Source organism: Gavia stellata, chromosome 10 (genome assembly GCF_030936135.1).
Source record: "Gavia stellata isolate bGavSte3 chromosome 10, bGavSte3.hap2, whole genome shotgun sequence".
Taxonomy (NCBI): Eukaryota; Metazoa; Chordata; class Aves; order Gaviiformes; family Gaviidae; genus Gavia; species Gavia stellata.
The window spans coordinates 32,291,890-32,312,238 of record NC_082603.1 but is presented as its reverse complement, the minus strand read 5'-3'; the positions used below and the strand labels follow the sequence as shown (position 1 = coordinate 32,312,238).

General features: G+C 38.9%; 1 protein-coding gene across 4 annotated transcripts in view; it reads right to left on the bottom strand.

Annotated features, from left to right (window-relative positions):
* FGGY (FGGY carbohydrate kinase domain containing) overlaps positions 1–20,349 on the bottom strand; it is a 136,357-nt gene that overhangs the window by 83,750 nt on the left and 32,258 nt on the right. For all 4 annotated transcript variants that reach the window (XM_059821796.1, XM_059821793.1, XM_059821794.1 and 1 more), the window contains one exon: positions 8,097–8,212. In XM_059821796.1, the coding sequence (XP_059677779.1) occupies positions 8,097–8,212 (116 nt within the window). The remainder of the gene's footprint in view (positions 1–8,096; positions 8,213–20,349) is intronic.

The window sequence follows — 20,349 nt, the reverse complement described above, 5'->3', positions numbered from 1 at the left end:
AAAATTTCAGTCTGTGCAGGTCAGGCATGTCACTACAGTCTGCCAGACAGGAGTAGGAAGTTAAAATTCAAATGAAAAATAACGTGTATTCTTTAACTGATTCATTAATTTTGAGAAATGACAGCAACTAACAATCAACAACTGTTAAGTCTGAAGTGGGCTCTCCATCACAGGAAATTATAAAATCAAGATTGGTTCTAAGATACACTTTAAACTACTTAAACACTAATTTTAGGGAGTCCAACAGCCTCTGAGTTGGAGGAAGCCGGCAAATTGTTTGAAATAGCCCTTCTGGTTTTGTGACTCCTGACTCATAAAGCAGACATCTCTGTTTTAAAAGTGATCTCAGCATTAGGCTTAAGGAAAAAAAGGTGGTGATGAACAAATCAGGATCAGGGAGAGGAACAGACAGGTAAAAAGAAGAAATGACCCAGAGAAATGCTTTTTTTTCCCCCTAAGAACTGTATGGAAAAATAAGAAAAGATAATATTTGAGAAATTTAAATACAAAACAATCACAACAGGCTCAAAGTCTGCTCAAAGCTTCTCCTATGACTAGTAAAAATGGAAATTCAAAGAAAATGCTCCTAGTTTTCACAGTAGAAAGTTTGCAAGTCCACAATGTTGCTAGAGTGGAAGAAAATATGATTCCCCAGGCAGGCAGAGCCTGAGACCAGAACTCTAGACGTGGACAGCGGGGAATTTTTTTATTATTATTTTTTGAAAGCTCTAAGCTTTTACTGTTAGTTGATCTAACCTATGACAGAGCCCAAGGATGAAAGAACACCACACAGTACTCCTCACTTCCTGCAGCAGAGGAGGGAGAAGTGGAAAGGTACCATCTGCCAGCAGGACTCAACCTGATGATAAGCAGGGTGAATGATGGTTCCCTTCCTTACAGTGGAAGAGGAATGGAAAATGTCATCCAGGAAACTGTGAAGAAACCTGAGCTACCCAAGTTTAGCCCAGCCTATTAAAGAACAGTTATTGGAAGGAGGAAGGATATCTCAGGCTGGAGAAATTGGCCGACAGGACACTCATGAAATTCAAGAAAGGGAAAAGCAAAGTTCTGCACATGAGGTGGAAGGACCCCATGCACCAGGACAGGCTGGGGCTGACTGTATGGAAAGCAGCTTGGCAGAAAAGGACCATGAGGTCCGGTGGACACCACACTGGACATGAGCCAGTGATGTGCCCTTGCAGCACAGGCAGCCAACAGCTACCAGCTAGGTGCTACCGGCAGGCCAAGGGAGGCGATCCTTGCTCCCTGCTCAGGAGACACATCTGGAGTGTTGTCATTTATACTGGACTTCCCAGTACAGCAAAAACATGGATATGCTGGAGCAAGTCCAGAGAAGGACCCCAAAGATGACAGAGACACATCGTACAAGGAGAGACAGAGAGAGCTGAGACTTTAAGCCCAGCAAAAAGAAGGCTTGGAGGTGGGGGGGAGGCAGATCTTATCAACGTGTATATAAACATCTGATGGGAGGGAGCAAAGATGACTGAGCAAGACTCTTCTCAGTGGCACCCAGTGATAGTACAAGAGGCAACGCGCACAAACTGAGATACAGGACTTTACATTTAAACAAAAGAAAAAATGTGTTTATTGGGGAAAGGTGGTCAAGACACTGGAACAGGTTGCCCAGGCAGATTTTCTAGTCTCCATCCTTGGAAATACTCAAAACTCAACTGGACACAGCCCTGACCAACCACCTGTATGTGACCCTGCTTTTAGCAGGGGGAGCTGGACTAGCTAATTTCCAGAGGTCCCTTTTAACTTCAACCATTCATGTGAATCATGATATCAAGATGGGAAAAACATAAAATAAAATAGGAAATACAGGAACGTGTAGCTTTTCTGAGAAAAATTCTAACTTCTTACTGCTGAATCATATATTACGAAATAATGCCTCAAGCTTTGAGGAAGGAGACACCCTGAAACCTCTTTGCGCTGTGCCAGTTTCAGCTCCTTTACAGTTGCTACAGCTCTTGGACGGACTGAAATGACAGGAAGCCAGAAAAATGTTAGCATATTTGGAACACTCTTCCGTTGTAAATTCCATGAATTTTGACAGCATGTAAGTGTAAATATCCTCTGATTCATCCTTTTAATTTTGTTTGAAATTGTAACATGCTGTAATTTATTGGGGATAGCAAAAGACCAAAGAAAGACAGATAAAGGGACCCCATACTTAAGAGAATCCTTTTACTTATTCTTCTCTAATATTTGCAAAGTATGGTGTTCAAAGCTCATTATTACAATCAAGCTTTATGAAGAACTGGCAGCTACAAGCTGACCTGAAAAAAAAATCATCATCCCTTTCTCTCAGCCTTCAAGGAAATCCCTGGTATACTCCGGAGCATCTGGCATCAAAGACCTTGGAAGAGATAGAAAACTGGCAGAACTAATGGATTGACCATTGCCTTCACAGCTGCTGTAGCGTAAGTTAATATTGACTGTATTCTCCCACCCTGGACTGACTCTTCCATTTTCAGCCTAAATGTAAATAAATGAATAGAACTTCCAAGTATTAAAACTGACTACTTCTGACAAAATACAAAACCTAAGCAGACTCTATTTAAGTCTAAAAAGTGAGGTATACAATACCATTATCTTCATTAGTTTTGAATATGGAAGTAGACACTGGCACATGCAAGAATATAACCACTTATATAATAACATGTTCATGAATAAACAGCCTGCTGTTTTGTCACTTGTCTGAATGCCTAAAGGAACACAAGGCTGCACCTGCGTTTGAAAACCCAGAATATTGTAAATCTTGCACACAGTAAGAATGACAGCAGGCACCAGTTGAGAGTGTCACAGCTATCTTGTCAAAATCCAAAATCATATACAGTTTTCTTTATTATCAATTTATGAATAAGTACTACATATGAAAGAACATTAGAAAATAACATCCAGTCTTACAATTCTACAGATCTTTCTTTCCAGGGCACTCAAAAATGGTATACACAAGTGCCCAGGTACATGAAAACATCAAGCTTCTAGTCCCCAGAGTCCTGGAATTAAGGGAAGAGTTACAGACAAGAGATTGCGAAGTGCTAGGGCTGCACCCTAAAGCACAGTCAGAGAGCCGGAACTTGCAGCATGACACTATTGTACTGATGTATGGGAGTAAAGACCACTAACCATAAATGCACTTCAGAGTCAAATCGAACCCTTCATAATTGAAAACACAGTGCCAAGATCAAAATTAAAAAATTTAAAAAAAAAAAAAATCAGAAGAAATCCTACTGGAGATGGCTTGAGGCAATCTGTGGAAAATGGGAAGCATTCGTCTTGAAGGTGGTGAAGAAGGACAAGTGGGTAAAAGACCCAGAGTGAGATTTAAGTAAAGGGATGTATAAGGACCAGAGGGCGTTCTTCCTTACACTACCATCACCTGCCAAGTCAAAATCAAACATGAAGGAATTCTACCAGTCTTGTGTTAAAGCAAATTAAGCAAAACTACAGTTTTAGAGATATGAAACAGAGAGAAAAATGCTGCTTGAAGACAGGCATAAAACTCTGATTGCCATACTATCCACTCCCATGAAAGTTTAAGGGAAAAAAATCTGAGTAATTTTCAGAAAGAATTTATAATTTTGTGAACAGGACCGTTGACGATGGTTATCTACAAAACCCTGTCTGCTGATACCACAATCTATCCATGCAATAGTTATCTTCATTAGTATATTAATTTCAAGCACTCAAAGTTCAAAGCAAGCACTGAATTTCCATAAAACTTGTGAGATTTAAACAATCCAAATACTTTTCTCAGTTTTGCCTCAGATGTTCATAAAGATCCCATACATATGAGCTGGGCATTTATTCTCTTGCGAGGATGTCGCTGTAAATTCCCAGTCAGGAAAAGCTGGGAAATGGGTTTATGAAACCTTTGTCATGTTGAAGGGCTGTATTTCCAAGTAGGAAGCTTGCTTTTCAAAAAAATATTTCATTAAAATCAGCGTGCTGCTCCATCATAGATGAAAGAAGGTGACAACCTGCCCTTTACAAAAGATAGTATTTTAGCCTTCGACACACAACCTACAGATCAGTAAAACCCATTCTGCAGTACCTGCAATGCTCTCCAGACAAAGGCGCCATCTTCAACCAAAAAAAGACCTGGTATAAAATATTACCATTCAACAAAAAAATCATTATTTGGTCCCTTAAGTAGCCCCTGAAGTAGAGGGCTGTGGTGAAAATTTATCAGGCATTTTCTTTCAAATGGACTACACGCTTCAGTACCCTAAGAGGTCTATAGTACGTGAAATTTTAACAGAATTGTTAATGTCTTTCTAGGTTTTATAATACCACAAAGAGATACTCATGTGCTTTCACCACAGCAGATAAATGCTAATGCCTGTAGTACACAACAGTTTCATAGTGGTTTTGAATACAAGCCATCTTCTACTCTTTTGGTGGGCAGATTAATGGGATCAATACATTTTGTAGTATCGCCAGATAAGACTCTTTACCTTCACAAACGTGATCAGTAAATTCACAATGTACAGAAGGGACCACAAACAACTTATTATGTGGATTCCCTGAAAGGTCAGTCAGCTCTGAGAAACGTAAAATGTCAAAGGCCTGGGAATTTTCATATGTGAACCCACGGCGTGATGTGGGGAAGGTTTGTGGAAGGTCTTAAAGGTCAGACGTGAGGGTCTCCAGTATCAACAAGGTCATATGTTAAGTTAAACTGAAACTAAGAGAAGCGTACTACCTGGAACCACAAGCACCACTCTGATTACAGTAAATATATTTTTAAAGGGCAAGACATTTTAAAAGTGATGTTTAAAAGTGTATTTATCAGAATAAAGAAATATGTACATTAAAGAAGTTGTTCTCAGGTAATTTCCATAAATATCTCCAGTGTCATGAAAGTTAAAGCTACTTCAAAAAAAAGGCTAGTCATAACTATTCATCTATAGTTCCCTCTGACTGGAAACAATAGTGATTTCACTAGAGATTAAAAAAAACCCACATAGCTTTTCTGCCTATTTTAAACTGGTAAACTATGTATTTACTTTTGTTACAGTAAGAAAATGTTGCTTATTTTATCTTGTGACATTTTGCCTTGTTTAGAAAGAAATGGTGATTCATAGCCTGCTAATCTTTTAGGAGAGATATGTGAGAAAAATACTATTATCTCTCTTTAGAAGGGGAACGTGCAGGCATTAAAATACATCCTTGTATTTGAGCTAAACAAACCTTGAGCAGACACACACGGACTTGGACAAGCTTGAGAAAAGAAAAGGAAATTCCACTAGAATTACTTCAGACTTGTTAGCTTTTTGGTTTTGTTTTCATTTTAGGAGGAGTTTTTGACCACGTACAATCTCCCTTCAACCTACTCCTACCTAGGTTATCTGGCAATTTCAAGTTCCTTAATCTGCCAGCCAGCTAAGTCTACTGCTTCGAATTCTTTTCTGTCAGCCGTAGCACACTATGATGTGCGTCCTGGAAGCACACACTCTGATGGTTTGTCCGTATCATTTACTTAAACAAATTGCCTTCCTTTTGTATAACGTGCTGAAGTTAACGGCAGCTGAGATTGTTCACGTATGGGACAGCACCCTGCAGCAGTACTATAAATATAGCTTGAGTTGAGTTTGTGCAAGGTGTGATCCTGCGTCCGTTGTGCTTAGTGTAGCATTTGTGGGCTGCTGGGAGGAGGTCTATTCAGTGATGGTGCCTCGCCACCAATGCCAACACCTTGGGAGCTGGTAGGAAGGAGTCTTCCACTACGCAAGACCATTCCAGCTACAGTTTGACCACTGCTCCTCGAGTGACTGAATGGCACCTTCCTGGTAGGTGGATCTACACTGTCCTGATTAATTTAAATTAAGTAAAGGAAAGCTGAGCTTATTTACAGTGCTCTTCCCAAGTCCAACAATGCTGAACACTCATTAAAACAAACGAGCTCCTCCAACTTTCATTGGAACAATGTTACCATTCCCATTTTCCCCATGTACAGGGACAGCGATAAGATTAAGGGCGGCAGAAAGCAAAGCACTTCCACAGCACACAATACAGACCTCAGCATTGTTGAGTAGCTTCTGGGCAGGGAGTGAGTTGCTTTGTTTTGGTGTCTTTTTGTCTCCTCCTGAAGCTAAACCCTTCCAAGAGACTCCAACAGGTGCAGTTTAGAAGATAAACTCAAAGGAGTGAACGAGTAGTTGCTATCTGGTTTCCACATGTGTACAGAGAGCTCCTTACTCCTTACTATTCACAGACACATGAATGAAGGTCACTGTCCTGCTTTTCTGTGATTTTATCACACAGCTAAATATAATGAATGTAACACCTTCCTTTTTAAAAAAGGCATGGTTAGACAAATGGTAATGGAAATAAGCATGTATTCTACCTAAGGCCAGGTTTCAGAATTATTATGCAAAACAAAAAGTGTCTTATGCTTTGGATACTCCTAAGGTAATCAGCCCAAGAATCTGAAAATCAAAGGATTTCTCAAGGTGAGTAAAAGTATGTGGTCTCCAGAAGCTTCAAGTTCTAGCCTACAGTTTGGTGCAATTCTGGAGTCAGATTCTGCTTCTCCAATTCCAGCCGAGACACACCCAGGTATACTATGGTTCATTTCTTGAAAATCAATGCAATTGCCCAGGCAACTAGACACTTTCCCCATTAACTCAGGAAAACATTTTTATCTTGCAAGAAACAGAAGTTAATTTAGTGATTTATTTTGTAAACATTGTATTTTAACAAAAATTATATTGGAAATTAATGATTTTTGTCTTGTTAACTGTTGAGCCATATATAGATTAGTTTTATGAGGCTTCCATCACAAAAAAAGCCCCTTTTTATTAATGGCTACTTTATCATTTAAAACATGTTTGTTTAGTTACTTAAAATGGCAAATTGCTTTGCACTGTCCTTGAAGTGCATTGCATAAATATTGTATTAAAGCCTTAGCTTACACTTCATAAATAATTTATTTTAAAAATACTCTTCCATGAGACCACCAGCTGCCAAGATGTTATATTTTCTGGTAAAAATATGTATTTATTGCAAGTCTTATTTTAACTTGTTGAAGATTTGCTAAAAGCCACGTGTGATAGATGTTGCAAGAATTGTATTCAAACTAAAACCTCGGGAAGCTAAAAGCCTAATACTCCTAGAAGCTTTTATACCTTTGCATAAGCAGTTTCAGTTGCAGGGGCAAAAGGTGAAATCTAGTCAAGGAAGCTTTCAAGTACAATTTTCTGATAACCTGAAAATGACTTATAGTGTATTTTGTGATGATCAGAAAAGTTTATAGATTTCATTACATTTCATTTCGCTACAGTCCTCCCTAGACCATTTCCATTTCATGTTGCTGCATTTAAACTGCTGTACAAACTTGTTCAAAGTGCTAGACATAAAAAAAAAAAATCAAAGGAAATTTCAGATAATTAACTTTGATGAATGAGCATATTTTAATTCATGTCTGGTAATATTCTTGTTAATGACATGTCTGCTTAGGACATCCATTAAAAGTCCATTAACTTAACAGGGAAAGTCTAATAAAGTTATCCTGGAAATTTTCTGGTATATTAACATTATGGACTTCTAATGAATATCTGCTGTAGGAATTGCTATTAGCAAGGCTACCATTCTAATTAAACTTAGGCTCTAAGAGAGTGAAAAAAACAGTATGAAGATAATAACAAGCAGAAGTAGCACTTTTCTTGAAAATTACTATAAGGGAGATTGGTACAGGTCGCAAAACATGCTATCAATCAGTGACAGCTAGAAATTATTACATTGTGGCTTTTTTTTGTAGCCTGCCATCCAATATACCCATATCAGGTGCTTCCTTCATGTAATCAATTGCTGAGGCTCCCCTTTACCTCTCTATTGTTGAGGCTGAGCAGTACTGAAAGGCTAGCTAGGCCTTCCAGAAGGGTAGAAGATTTACTTAGGAAAGCTGTTAACTATGGGAATCCAGCCTTGTTATCAACCCATCTGAAGCTTCATCAAGTCCGGCTACATTTCTGCTGACATTCACAGTAATACAGTGAAAGATCTATTTATATGTATACATCTTTTTTATATGTATATGTATAAAAGAAAAAAAAACCCTGATATACCAATTTTTTCATACTTATCCTTCACCAAATCTTCCAAACCAATCATCTTCCAGAAACTATCATCCCAACCTCCATCCGAAGTGTACGTCCATTTGCACACTACTGTACAGAGGGACCTAGAAAAGAGACAATACAGGCACGGAATCAGGCAAATTAATACATTTGGTTTTAAACTTGTGACTAGAAAGAAGTTTGTGCAAAATGATCTCTTCATTCACCGGTCGAAAATTGCAAGCATAATGCTAACATTAAAAAAATTGGTTACTGTTTGGAGGGCACGTCTTGAGATACCTTAAAAGGACCTTATGTTTAAGATTCTTCTCTGCTGAAACAACTCCTGGTCTGGCCACTTCATTGCATAAATCAGTCAAATAACAGGTCATGCAAATGCCTAGAAGACAGCATAGCATGAACACAACAGCTCTTTAGCAAGCAGCTCAGAGAAAGATTCCTGCTTTTCCAGGCTGTACGGAAACAGCAATGTTTTGCACACAGTATGTCCTTAGAAAAACTTTCTATTACTTATGTTCAAGCTGAATTACAATTTACAGGAGATTAACCCAACTATCAGTGCATACATAAATGGCAATGCTTCAATACCTGCAAGTACAAAATAACTTTATCAGGTGAACGTATACAAGCAAAATTGCATCCAACTACCAGAGCTGCTGCATGGTATCTGTTCCAGTGGCACTATCATTAGGTCTGTATCTCAGCAGAAGCCGATGACAATTCGGTGACATGCTGAAACAGCATTAGCCATGATGCAGCTGAGTGCAACATTAAGTTCTTGTCTCAAGTTGCATTCCTGATAAGCTGATGCTGAACTTCACTGCGATAGTACAGCATCACAAGGGCAGACTACAGGAGCAGAATATAAACAAAAGACAAGAGAACTTGCAGAAATGTCTCTCATAGCAAATAGAATGGTTTTTCTCCTAAAATGATCCATATCCCCACCTCTCATTCCCCTCAAAATACAAATAACATTCCTGAAGTTTTAGTATTACACAGACTGTTTTCTGTCTCAACACTAAGAACCATATCAGAAGATCAGAATAAACTAAAAGGTATTAAAAATGCTAAATACGACTAAAAATTTCAGCTGCCTGTAGTCTTGGGTATACTACCGTACCATCAAGTGCAAGACATCTTGGATGCATCTCAGGGAAACACAACATCATAACTGTTCTCAAAGAGAAACCTCTTTCAGAGATGGATTTTCTTTGATGTCTTACAAGACAGCTTATTTCTGACTCATTTTTAGCCAAGGTGTGCTTTCACAGACATATTCTTTTTATTAGGATGTTACAATTTGAACATGTATCTTCAAAGCAAACTGAATTTTACTGAAGCACTTGACTTTTTCTTGCAGTTTTGCTTAAGGAAAATCCAAACAAAATTCCCATCTACAAAAAAAACATTTTTTGAGTTAAAGTAAACCCTCCCTTTCATCCAAGTGAACTACCTACGGACCTAAATAAGGAGAATTAAACTAGGAGTCTTATTATTGTATTACATATTGTTACTTACATTACCATAATGCCTAGGAAAACCAGCTCTGGACAATGACCCCAGCAAGGTACAATTACGGAACAAAGAAGGAAGACTGCTGCCTTCAGGAAACTTAAAAATAAGACAGCAACATAGCTGATATAGTCAGAGACAGTGAGGTGTCCCAAAGAATGTCACACATATCAGCACCTACAACCCATACCTACAAAACACAATCAAACCCAACTAGATACTCAAAATACTAAGCATTCAGTCAAAGCGAGAGACAAAACTTCACATAAAATACTTGCTGCGAGCACAGATCCCATTGCACTTTTCCCATCTAGGCAAAGTAGAGCTTCTTGTTTTACAGTTGTAGCAAAAAGCATGCAGTAAATAATAAAGGATCTGGTCTTTTTGAAAAAGGGGCCACTAAGGGAATGGATCCTGCTACTTTCAAGCTTGACAAACATCCTTGTCACAGTTTCCCATTCATTCAAATAGAAATAACCCATAAAGAAAGCAACAGTGAGTGCCTCTCCTCCATTAAAACATAGTAACAGAAACTAGCAAAGAAATCAGCAAACAGAACAGAAAAAGAGAAGCTATTTTTATTTACTATCTACAAATCAAAGCTAAGGCTTCTAGACGCTGATACTGTACACACAAGAAAGCCAAATAAGAACAGGAAGAGCCTTTCCACACAGCTGGAAAACTATCTGGAACTCGGATTCACCATGTTTTGGGGGTTTACAATGAGAACCGAGGATAGACAAGTGAGGGCAGGATTCTCACGGGGTGGGACAGCTAAAGGCACTGTTCTGAATGCACATCCTCTTTTGTGACACTGAGCAGAAGATCAGATGATTATATGGACTCCCCTTACTCCCATTTTCTCATCCAGGACAGAAATGTATATTTTAAATGCATCATGTTTCATTTCATTCTGTTCTTTTGGAGTGACCATGTTTTTACAAGCAGAGGACTGGTGATGTTCATTCACAATCCCACTGTTTATAAAGGTGCATTGTTTGGTCTTTGCAATGAGCAAATTTATTAACATTACACATTTTGGGGAAAAAAAAGAAATAGAGATACCCTTATAAATACTGTGGAGATTATTTCAGGGTTATTCTTCAAACAATTTTGACACCCCCTCTCTTTTTTCTTAAACAGTTTAAGAATAGATCAGACAATTACAATTCAGTGTCTGGTTTGAAAACAGAAAAGCACGTGACCTGTAACTACAGCAATGACAATGTTGATATACGAAATTCCAATTTTCAAGGATTTAAAAGCCAGACACAGAAATCTAATTAGGACCTTTGAAAAAAACTGGGTGAATAAATAAATTCTAGGCTGAAGAAAATACTGGGAAAAAATAAACATTCTCCCCAAATCAGCTCAAACCTCTCATTAAAAGGAAAAATAAAGACAGGGTATTTGAAATAAAGGTCATTTCATCACTTTAGGAAAAATTTAGACATAAAGAGTGAAACAGTAATGCATCACGTTTTCCCAAATATGGAAAATACCAACTTATAACAAATTATCAGCAGAACTGAACATGTATTTATCTAATTAGATCAATGCTATGAACTATTGCCACACCCTGAAAAATGCTCTAAAGATGAGAGCTAAATGTCATGGCTCCTCACTTTCAAAGATCACAAAGCAACTCCCTCTGAGTCTCCATGCTTATCCAAAGAGAAACTGGAGCAGCCTTGCTGGACCGCAAAGAGCATGTTTTAAACAGGAGCCAATTCCTCCACACAGCTCACTCTGAGCAACACCACAGTACATACATAGGCCCACGGAAACAGTGTGAATGGGGACAGACCGGCCCTTGCCAATCCACCAAATTCCAGCATATCGGAGCTCTCTCAGTGGATATGGCTGGACTGAACATCCTTTAGTATGAAATGGCAATGGGACTGTGAGCATTTTCATCCTACTTGTGTAGATTTATAAATGCAAAGTGCTTACAGAAGAAGGATAAATAGATGATTTCTGGTTGAATTTTTAATACAATACAGAAAACATTAACTGGGAAGGACACCTCTTCCCAAATGAATTAACTGGCAGATCTGTAAGTGGAAGGTTCTGATATGAAGACCAACTTCAAATCTGAGCTAAAACACTAACCCATTTTGTTGGTAGGTTTTTATTTTCATGGCCACAACAAGAACCTCAAAATGCTTGTTGTAAACGCACTCCAAGCATTTAGACTTCTCTGGGATTCAAGCTCCTTATTCCACCCTTGCCACCGCTCAATTGCCACGTAAAAAGTACATGTTTAATTGAACAACATAGCTTTATACAAATCCTTAATACCTAAGAGAAAGTATCATATTGCAGAAAGGCATTCTGGTCTCTTAGACAATAGTTCAAGAAAAAAGGATTCCTCTGAGATGCCCATAACAACAGATGAACTTCACTACGTGGTTCAAAAGAACCTGGATGTGTTGAACTCTAATCCCTGCCACTTACCTGATGAGGTGCTCTAATAATGACACACAGCTGCTCAATTTGTATATCCTAGACAGCTGTAGGCTCATATAGAGAGAGCAGCTGTTCATGGTTTTTCACCTTTGAATACCAATGGCATAGACATATATTAGCTTTATGGGCAACGGCTCAGAAATTCTCCTCCAGAGTATCACCCTGAGAAAGTGATCGCACGACTCATAACTTGGAAAAACTGTATCCAGAAAGACATTATGGTAAAGAGGAAGCCAAGGAACCAAATCATTACACCTTCAAAGAAAGCCTCAATTATTAGAAAATTTTGTATTTCACAGCAACTCCTAAATTTTATGGGATGAAGGGCAGACATTAAACAGAAACAGTACTGATACTCACTGTGGTATATTCCTTTTTTCTGAACTATTTGGCAGTAGTGCCTCACTTATTTGGCCATAAACACCAGACTTGCACTAGCTGAAGCTGGATGAACCAGATGGACAGAAGCAAATGTTCCCCTTACTTCACCACCAGGATCAAGTGGGTTCAAAGGTGCTGAGTTAATAGGCAAGCATCTCGGCAACAGTCCTCTCCCAACTGCCTTATCTAATGCAGAACTTGAGAAGACACGGTGCGGAACACCTCAGTAGCACAGGCCATATTTAGCTAGGCTGAAATACAATGAATTTGAAGACTTGTTTTCCTCAAGCATATTCCCAATACAAGGAAACGAAATATTTCCTTTCTCTGTTCAGAACAAAAAGTTTTGCTTAGAATACTCCGACTGAAAAAACAACCCTTTTGCACAGAAAACTTCTATTTTATTTAAACCAGATTTTCAACAGGAACATGATTATGTTTAGAGTTTCTTACGAATTCCAGTCTACAAAGAACTATAGGATCCTACTTGCATCCAACAGCCTCAAGAAAAAAAATCCCTGCCACATTCATTACAAAATAGATTTGGCTGGGCACAGCATATTACACAATCCTTTCTATTACTGTCTAGCTCCAAGTTTTTGCACATCTCTTGCTGAGGAGTGACGGCCAATGTGCTGAAGTCCTGTATGACCAGAATCTCAGCATTCTGAAAAACCCACCAGCAGTATGTCATTATAAGAAAACCATGATGTTCAGGGAGTCTGTAGTGATTGAACACACACTGATAGTTCCCAAAATACTGTCTGGAAGCAACTCTTTGCCCCCATTAACCTTCAAAAGGATCCAGGGCAACTAGACTCGTGGCCAAAGCAACTCAGGTGCTCAAAGTTAGTTGATATGTGGCTTTTACCGCATTGTCTACCCATTCTGAGTCTCTCACTCTGTTGTACTTGGAGAGAAGGAAATCAGATACACTCATTAAAAAAAGGGAAATACTGTATGGTCTTAGTTATCAGGGCAAGAGGAAATGGCCTCAAGTTGTGCCAGGGGACGTTTAGACTGGATATTAGGAAAAATTTCTTTAGTGAGAGAGAGTGGTGAGACACTGGAATAAACTGCCCAGGGAAGTGGTGGAGTCACCATCCCTGGAGGTGTTCAAGGACCATGTGGACAAGGCATTGTGGGACATGGTTTAATGGGCATGGTGGTGTTTGTTGGTTGATGGTTGGACTTGATGATCTTACAGGTCTTTTTCAACCTTAGTGATTCTGTGATCTGCATAAAAATGTATCTAAAAGATAAAGGTCACAAAAAACTTCTCCACACCTACTTAAGAGTTGCCAGAGCTTTACGCTTTGGTCTGTTCTTTGCTGACACCATCTCCCAGACTCCAGAAGGGATAAAGCAAGCAAGGACACGACTCCCAACTCTGCAGAGATTCTGCCCTGTCTGGGAGAATACTTGCTATCTTTGACAACAAAACACAGTTTGGGGTGTATTCTGTAAGTGCAGTAGTGTTCGGGAAGTCGTCCTAATTTTGAGTATAGGACCCCATAAGGTATTTATATATGACTTTTCTTTCAAGAGGGTTGGTACAATACTAGTTAAGCTGGAAAATGAGTCAGCTACCAGCTTTAAAGGCAGAGTACCCTGTCTTGACCATCCTGAAGTGAACGGAAGCTTTGCTCTTGATTCGAAAGCAAAAGGATATGCTTAGTTCATCCTAACTGGTCAGAAATGAATTAAAACTCATTAACATAATAAATTCTGCAGGCATCGTTAACAGTGTAACAGTTTAATCACAAAATATGTTCAATGGATCACTTCCATGAAAAATGTCCTTGCAACCTGGCTGTCATACTGAGAGTGACTTGTGGTGATGAACTAAAACTAAGTGCACCTGCTGAAGACTGTACCAATGGTAAGCCCTACAAAAGCTAGGATAGGGTATAGTCAGGTCCCAAAAGAAATAGCGTGCAGTAGGATAAAGTTACTTTCTGTGGTCTGTTGCCCAGATTTATTCAAAGCTACAAAGAATCAAGAACTAAGAAAGCTGTATGACATTCTGAAGGCAAGAAGGAGACCTGAAACAATGGAGTGTGACTGTCACAACATCAAACATGTTTTCCTTTTGTTCTGCAAACTTCAAATTTAAAACAGATCTTGAATTCAAATTGAAAACCAGGGCTTAGGTTCTGCTCAAGTGAACTTCTCCACATACTGACATCTGGACCACGCTGTCAATGTCCCCCCAGATTATGCACCACACAGTCTCGAGTCTTTTTACAAAAATGTGCAATTTACCACTCTAACAGTCACAGATCTGACTGTGGTTTTTGCAAAAATGTTCCAGACAACAAATGAACACACAGCACACATACTCCCAGCATCCAAGCTTTATATTAAACAGAACTGGGCATTGGTCCTGCAAGAGCCTGAAATACAGCAGAGGTTATCACAGAGCAATAGGAAAGATGTAATTATTCACTGCTCCATTATGGCTAATGCCATATACATTAATACATGACCTTTGAAATAGAACCACTTTATTAGATCCACATATACCCCTGTTATTTATACCTGTCATGCCAACATCTCTGCCTGCCTCGTCTATTTGGCTGCTTTGGGGGAAACAGGAAAAGAAGAGGGCGATTTGTCTTAAGGGAATACTTCTCAGGTAACAGGAGAAAAAATGTGACACCTAGTCATTTGGTTTTGAAACGTATAAAATGCATGAGATGTTGCCCGTGTTAAGCATTTGCTAAAAAGAATCAAGGAGCGGTGGGTTGAGTTCACAGCAGCGTAAGAAGAGCTGCACCTGTTGTCACTCAGTTACTACAGGACATCTCTCAGGCAGATCAGTTTTAAACCACCGGGCCAAGTCTGGGTGTGCTCTATTTCACATACGCTGGCTGCATTTTACTCATTTCACCCATTCAACTGCTCTTTAATTGCATGTACACAAACCCAAACATGTCAGGGGCTGTTCCATCCACCCAACCGTGCAAATCCCAAGTCCCCAATATTTACAACACAACGCTTTTTATTATTATTGCCTTTGACCCAAAGCCTATGAAATTCCTGCCTGCCCAAACCCATTGTCTTAGCACAGCAGTGCAATATGACTCTTGCCTGAAAAGGGTTTACTTCTTCTAAGAAAACATCAAACATGCCTAACAAAAAAGACAGGTGGGGAAGCCTGCTTGGGACAACTAGCAGACACATACCAGTTGCACTCAGAGCCCTCGACTTTCAGTCTTTGCATGTCTGAGGACTTAAACCTAGCTAATAAAGGCAGCAAGGAAATTACGGTGATCAGCATTAGCAGCTCTACTAGCTTCATCCTTTCTATGCTCTGGATAACACTTACATTTGTTGTAAATAATAAAAAGTAGTCTGACTGCCATTTAGATTTTTTAAAGAAGTTAAATGTCGCAGCAAAATCAAAGCTTTCTCTTCACTTTGAAATCTTCATTAAAACTGCACAGAAAAAAAAAGATCTATAATATATGTAATTATAGACATAAAACTCTAGGCTGATTTTCCTTCCTTCTGCACGAAGTGATGAAAAGCCAGTATTTGTTAACATTAAGGTCAATGGCAATTTTGTCATATTTCACAGGTGAAATAGGATTAAAGTCCAGATCTCAGCCTTCAAGAGTTAATGTTCCAAAAATTATTTGCATCTTCCCTTTTTTTTTGTTTAGAAGTCTTCATTATCTCATTTTAAACCTCTTCAGTATAGAATTCACCATCTACTACAAGTGTGGAAGTTTGGTAGAAGATACCAATCCACAATGTAACCAAGCCAAAGGACAGTAAACAGCTCGTGACCTATAAGCTGGATACACTGAAGCTAATGATGATACTGATATTGGCTATATAATACCTTTCCAACCCTTGCAAGCCTAATTTTTTTTGTTGCAAAAAATATATTGAAGCACTACATTCGGCCTAAAGATTTCACAGGTTTTCTTTAAAATCTGTGTTTAAAGTATTTGTTTGAATTTCAAGATACACCATTCCCTCCATTTTTTTCTGAACACTGCTGACTCAGGGAACTCGTACGGTCCTAAAAGACTCCCTCACAATCAACAAGATGAAATTTTGGTTTAAAAATTTGTGAACTTGGATTCAGCAGCTCTGTTGGCCTCACATCTGGGAAGTCGGAAGTCTCACTGGGCTGGTGGCACAACTTTTATTTAAAAATGTAAAACAGATCTCCCCCTTCCTCTACCGTAAATCTCCCTGCCAAAGCACAGCCCATGAAAGAGTAACATACTCTTTTAGGTAAGAGAAAGGCTCTTAGGGAACTGCAGCTACATCACAGCCCTTGAGAGACTGGTATCCATCAAATCTCTGACCAACCGAGGTAGGCATTACACCAGTACTTCAAAACTTTATCAGAACAGGAAATGCATGGGGCTGTAAGGGGTAATGGGGTCTTCCGTCAAGTTACAGCATGTAGAAGCAGGACTTTTGACTCTTCTGAACATTTACCGCCACGTGTGCATGTTGAAGTCGCACTGACAGACCTTAGCAACAATCAGTGAGTAGGAGAGAAAGTCTTTCAATTAGTAAATCAAAAAGTTAAAATTACAAAGGGGAAAAAGGAGTAATTAACTCAAACCTCACTCTAGTATTTGGTGTTCATGCTGTAACACTTAGGAGGGTTTTGGCTGACTTTTTAAATTGCAGAATTTTCTAAGCAAATATGTTGCTTACTTAGAGGGATAGATTTTATTGTATGAAAAACACAATTCACATTTGCAATTTTCTACACCCACATCTATAATTAATCTCCCCTGATTACAGCCACTCCCTGACAAGATTCCATGTTATATTTAAACCCTGGGTGCCACTTTGAAAGAAAAAAAAGAACAATAGGATCGTTTTCAAAGACTACATAGCAGCACCAGGTTTCAAAGCAGCAAAATGCTTTAAACTCTGGTATCAACCTGCTGACCACGCCACCCAGAGTTAAGAGTGACCTCCAATTACCACCACAATAAGTAAAGAAGTCTCTTGAGAAGTATAAAGTGTAGATGTTTCCTGTACTCCAGAAGAGGTATGAGACTGAGGTTGTATTATACAGGTACACCTCGAACTTAATGACAGACTGTTGGGAAAACCACTTCTGTGACACTCAGACGCTAAGGATCAACCCACATAAATAAAATCCTGTGTTGGATAAGGTACCTTAAAAAAAGTAACCTTTGTACATCTTGCCAGAGATGTGAAAGTATGCATCTGATATGTAAGTATTGTAAGAAAACTGTCGTGTTTTACTTTTCCAGAAATACATACACACACACACATGTATTTATACACATACAGGGATTTACTTTGGATTGGGAGAATATACCAGTCTGTAATTGTTTGCTGTAATCTATTTAAACCTGTCCTTTAAAAAAATATAAACAAATGCATCAAACACTGCAAATGTCAAAAAAGTCATACCACAAAAGGTGAATTACACCAACTTATTCTTTTACTATTTGTAACAGAGTCCAATTTAAAAAAAAAGTGTCTTTCTCTTTAGGAACACACTATCAAAAGATTTAAAGACTTAGACTCTTAAATTCAGTATTCCTAGAAGAAGTTATGTCATCAGACCTGAAGGGAAACACCCATCTCAAGTGCAAAATATCAAGTCAGATTAATCCCTTGTGTACATCCAGTAATTTCAGTGGATTCATACCAGGGATGCATTTAGCTAAACATGTTGAGTTGGACCAGAAAGCACAAAATAAGAATATTTTATCCACCCACATACGCCTCACCATGTCATGAGGCAAGGGGAAGCAAACAGTCAGCAGACTGCTTGCTTTTTTATTAATTTCATTCTGTATTACATTACAGACACCCAACCAAGATTCAAGCCCATTGTCTTCGGCATTGTTGAAAAACACATAATGAGACACAGTCCTAGACACAAAAATGTATTGTCTAGACAAATCAGACATAGCATGTGGGATTGGAAATATTAATCCATTCCCTTAAAAGATGGCAAACAGAGGCAAAAGAAATTGAGTGACTTGGCTAGGGGTCAAAGAGTAAACCTCATTCAGACCCCTGAATTGAATCTTGAACTCCACAGACCCAGTCCAGAGACCCAGGCAGAAACACACCATTCAGATACTAGGATGCTGAACATATTAAAAATCTTCCTGTGCACAGCTACAGTTTAAATCTTTAAATAGGAGAGTAACAAGAATCTCTTTGCCACTGTAAGTTTTAAAAGCTTAATAAGCAGAGGAGAGGTTATAAAAATCATCCAAAAATGGCAAGGCAAATCAAAAGCAAAACTGGAAATAAAGCCCACGTACCTAGCCGCTCCAGTCCGGCAGCCTGCCCTCCGGACATACCTCCTGTCATTATGCAACATCCCCAGTGTTTCAGTTCAATTTGTTCAGGAAAACAGACTCTTTCAAGCTCAGTATTTCAAGCAAACCACTCGGAAATAGGAAGTCAAATATCTATTTCAATTAAAAGCTTGTATTTTAAAAATATCTTCTCCTGTTCTCCTTCTTCAGGCAGTTAAAACTATTGCACAATTAAAACTTAAAGTATCGGTATACAGAGCCAGTATACAGCTTTCCTCTGGAAGTCTAAGCTTGAGCAAATTTACCATAGTTCAAGGCTTTACCAAACACTCAATGAAGTTAGTCAAAAGATTAAGCAAAGACTACAAGCAACTGAGAAAAAGGAAGTCAGGTTTCAGGCAAGCTCCCTCACCACCATATGGCTTTTGATAGAGTGAGATTACTCCCTTCAACATAAATTTCTCCCAGTACAATAATGGCAGCACACCACTACTCACATCCACACGTGCATCACCTAACACATCTGTCAGTACCAGCCGGTGCTTAAGCCGCTGGCCGTCACATGGCCGCATGTATCCTCACATCTCTTATAATAGACTTTATTATTCCACAGGATCGGCATCAGCAGGCTATAGGAAGATCGCAGTTATTAGCTCCATGACACTTTATCCTTCTACTGTGTGAAAAGTTCACATGGGACATGCACAACCAACATCCATATTTAGGGAGCACAAAGACTTAGGAAGTATCGTGGACTTTTCCAGTGGTTTAGAAAGTGTGGCATGATGCTGAGGGCAATGTCTGGCCAGCAGCCACGTGGCCGCTGACACTCCATACACTGACTAGTAAAGCAAATCTCCACATGAGCAATGCTACGCTTCATGATGTGGTTTATGCTGTTTTCATGTAATTGAGTAGAATTCGAGTGGTGAGAAAAAAAACACCCTTACAACCCTAACATTGATATTTTGAGAGAGAGAACTCTTAATCCAAAAATCTCTTCACAAGTTTGCTATAAAGACACATTTTACTAATTCGTGACTAAATAATGTATCTATTCCTAACATCAAAACTGTTGAGAGGCTAATTTAGCACGGTACTTGAACATATGTGTGAGTATAAAGTACTGAAGAAATGTCAGTAGAGTTAATGGGAGTTTTTACCAGCTTAGTCAGAGTATGCTGAACTGGAACCTAGGCTGTCATGCACTTGTGGCCAGACAAAGCCTAAGTGAAACCAGAACAGAAGCAGGGAAATTGCCAAGAGTACTGCAATAAAAGAAAGCTTTAATAAGTACATTTTGATGCAGACTGATCCAATTTCACATGCTAAACTCCAATACTGAGCCCTCCTTCTTTACTCAGGCAAACCACCTTCAAGTCTTGTTCAAGTTAGGATGACAGGATTCGGCTGCCGTGTGCACCTGAATCAAAGATACACATTAGAGATTCCTCCACAGGCAATGAGGTGTGTTGTTACCTCCTGTCACAACGATCAGTTCAGTCAGTGTATGCTCTTAAAATCATAAGTCATTACTAAATACTAGATATATTTGGTCAAAATTTACAGTCATTAGTATCAATTTTTAA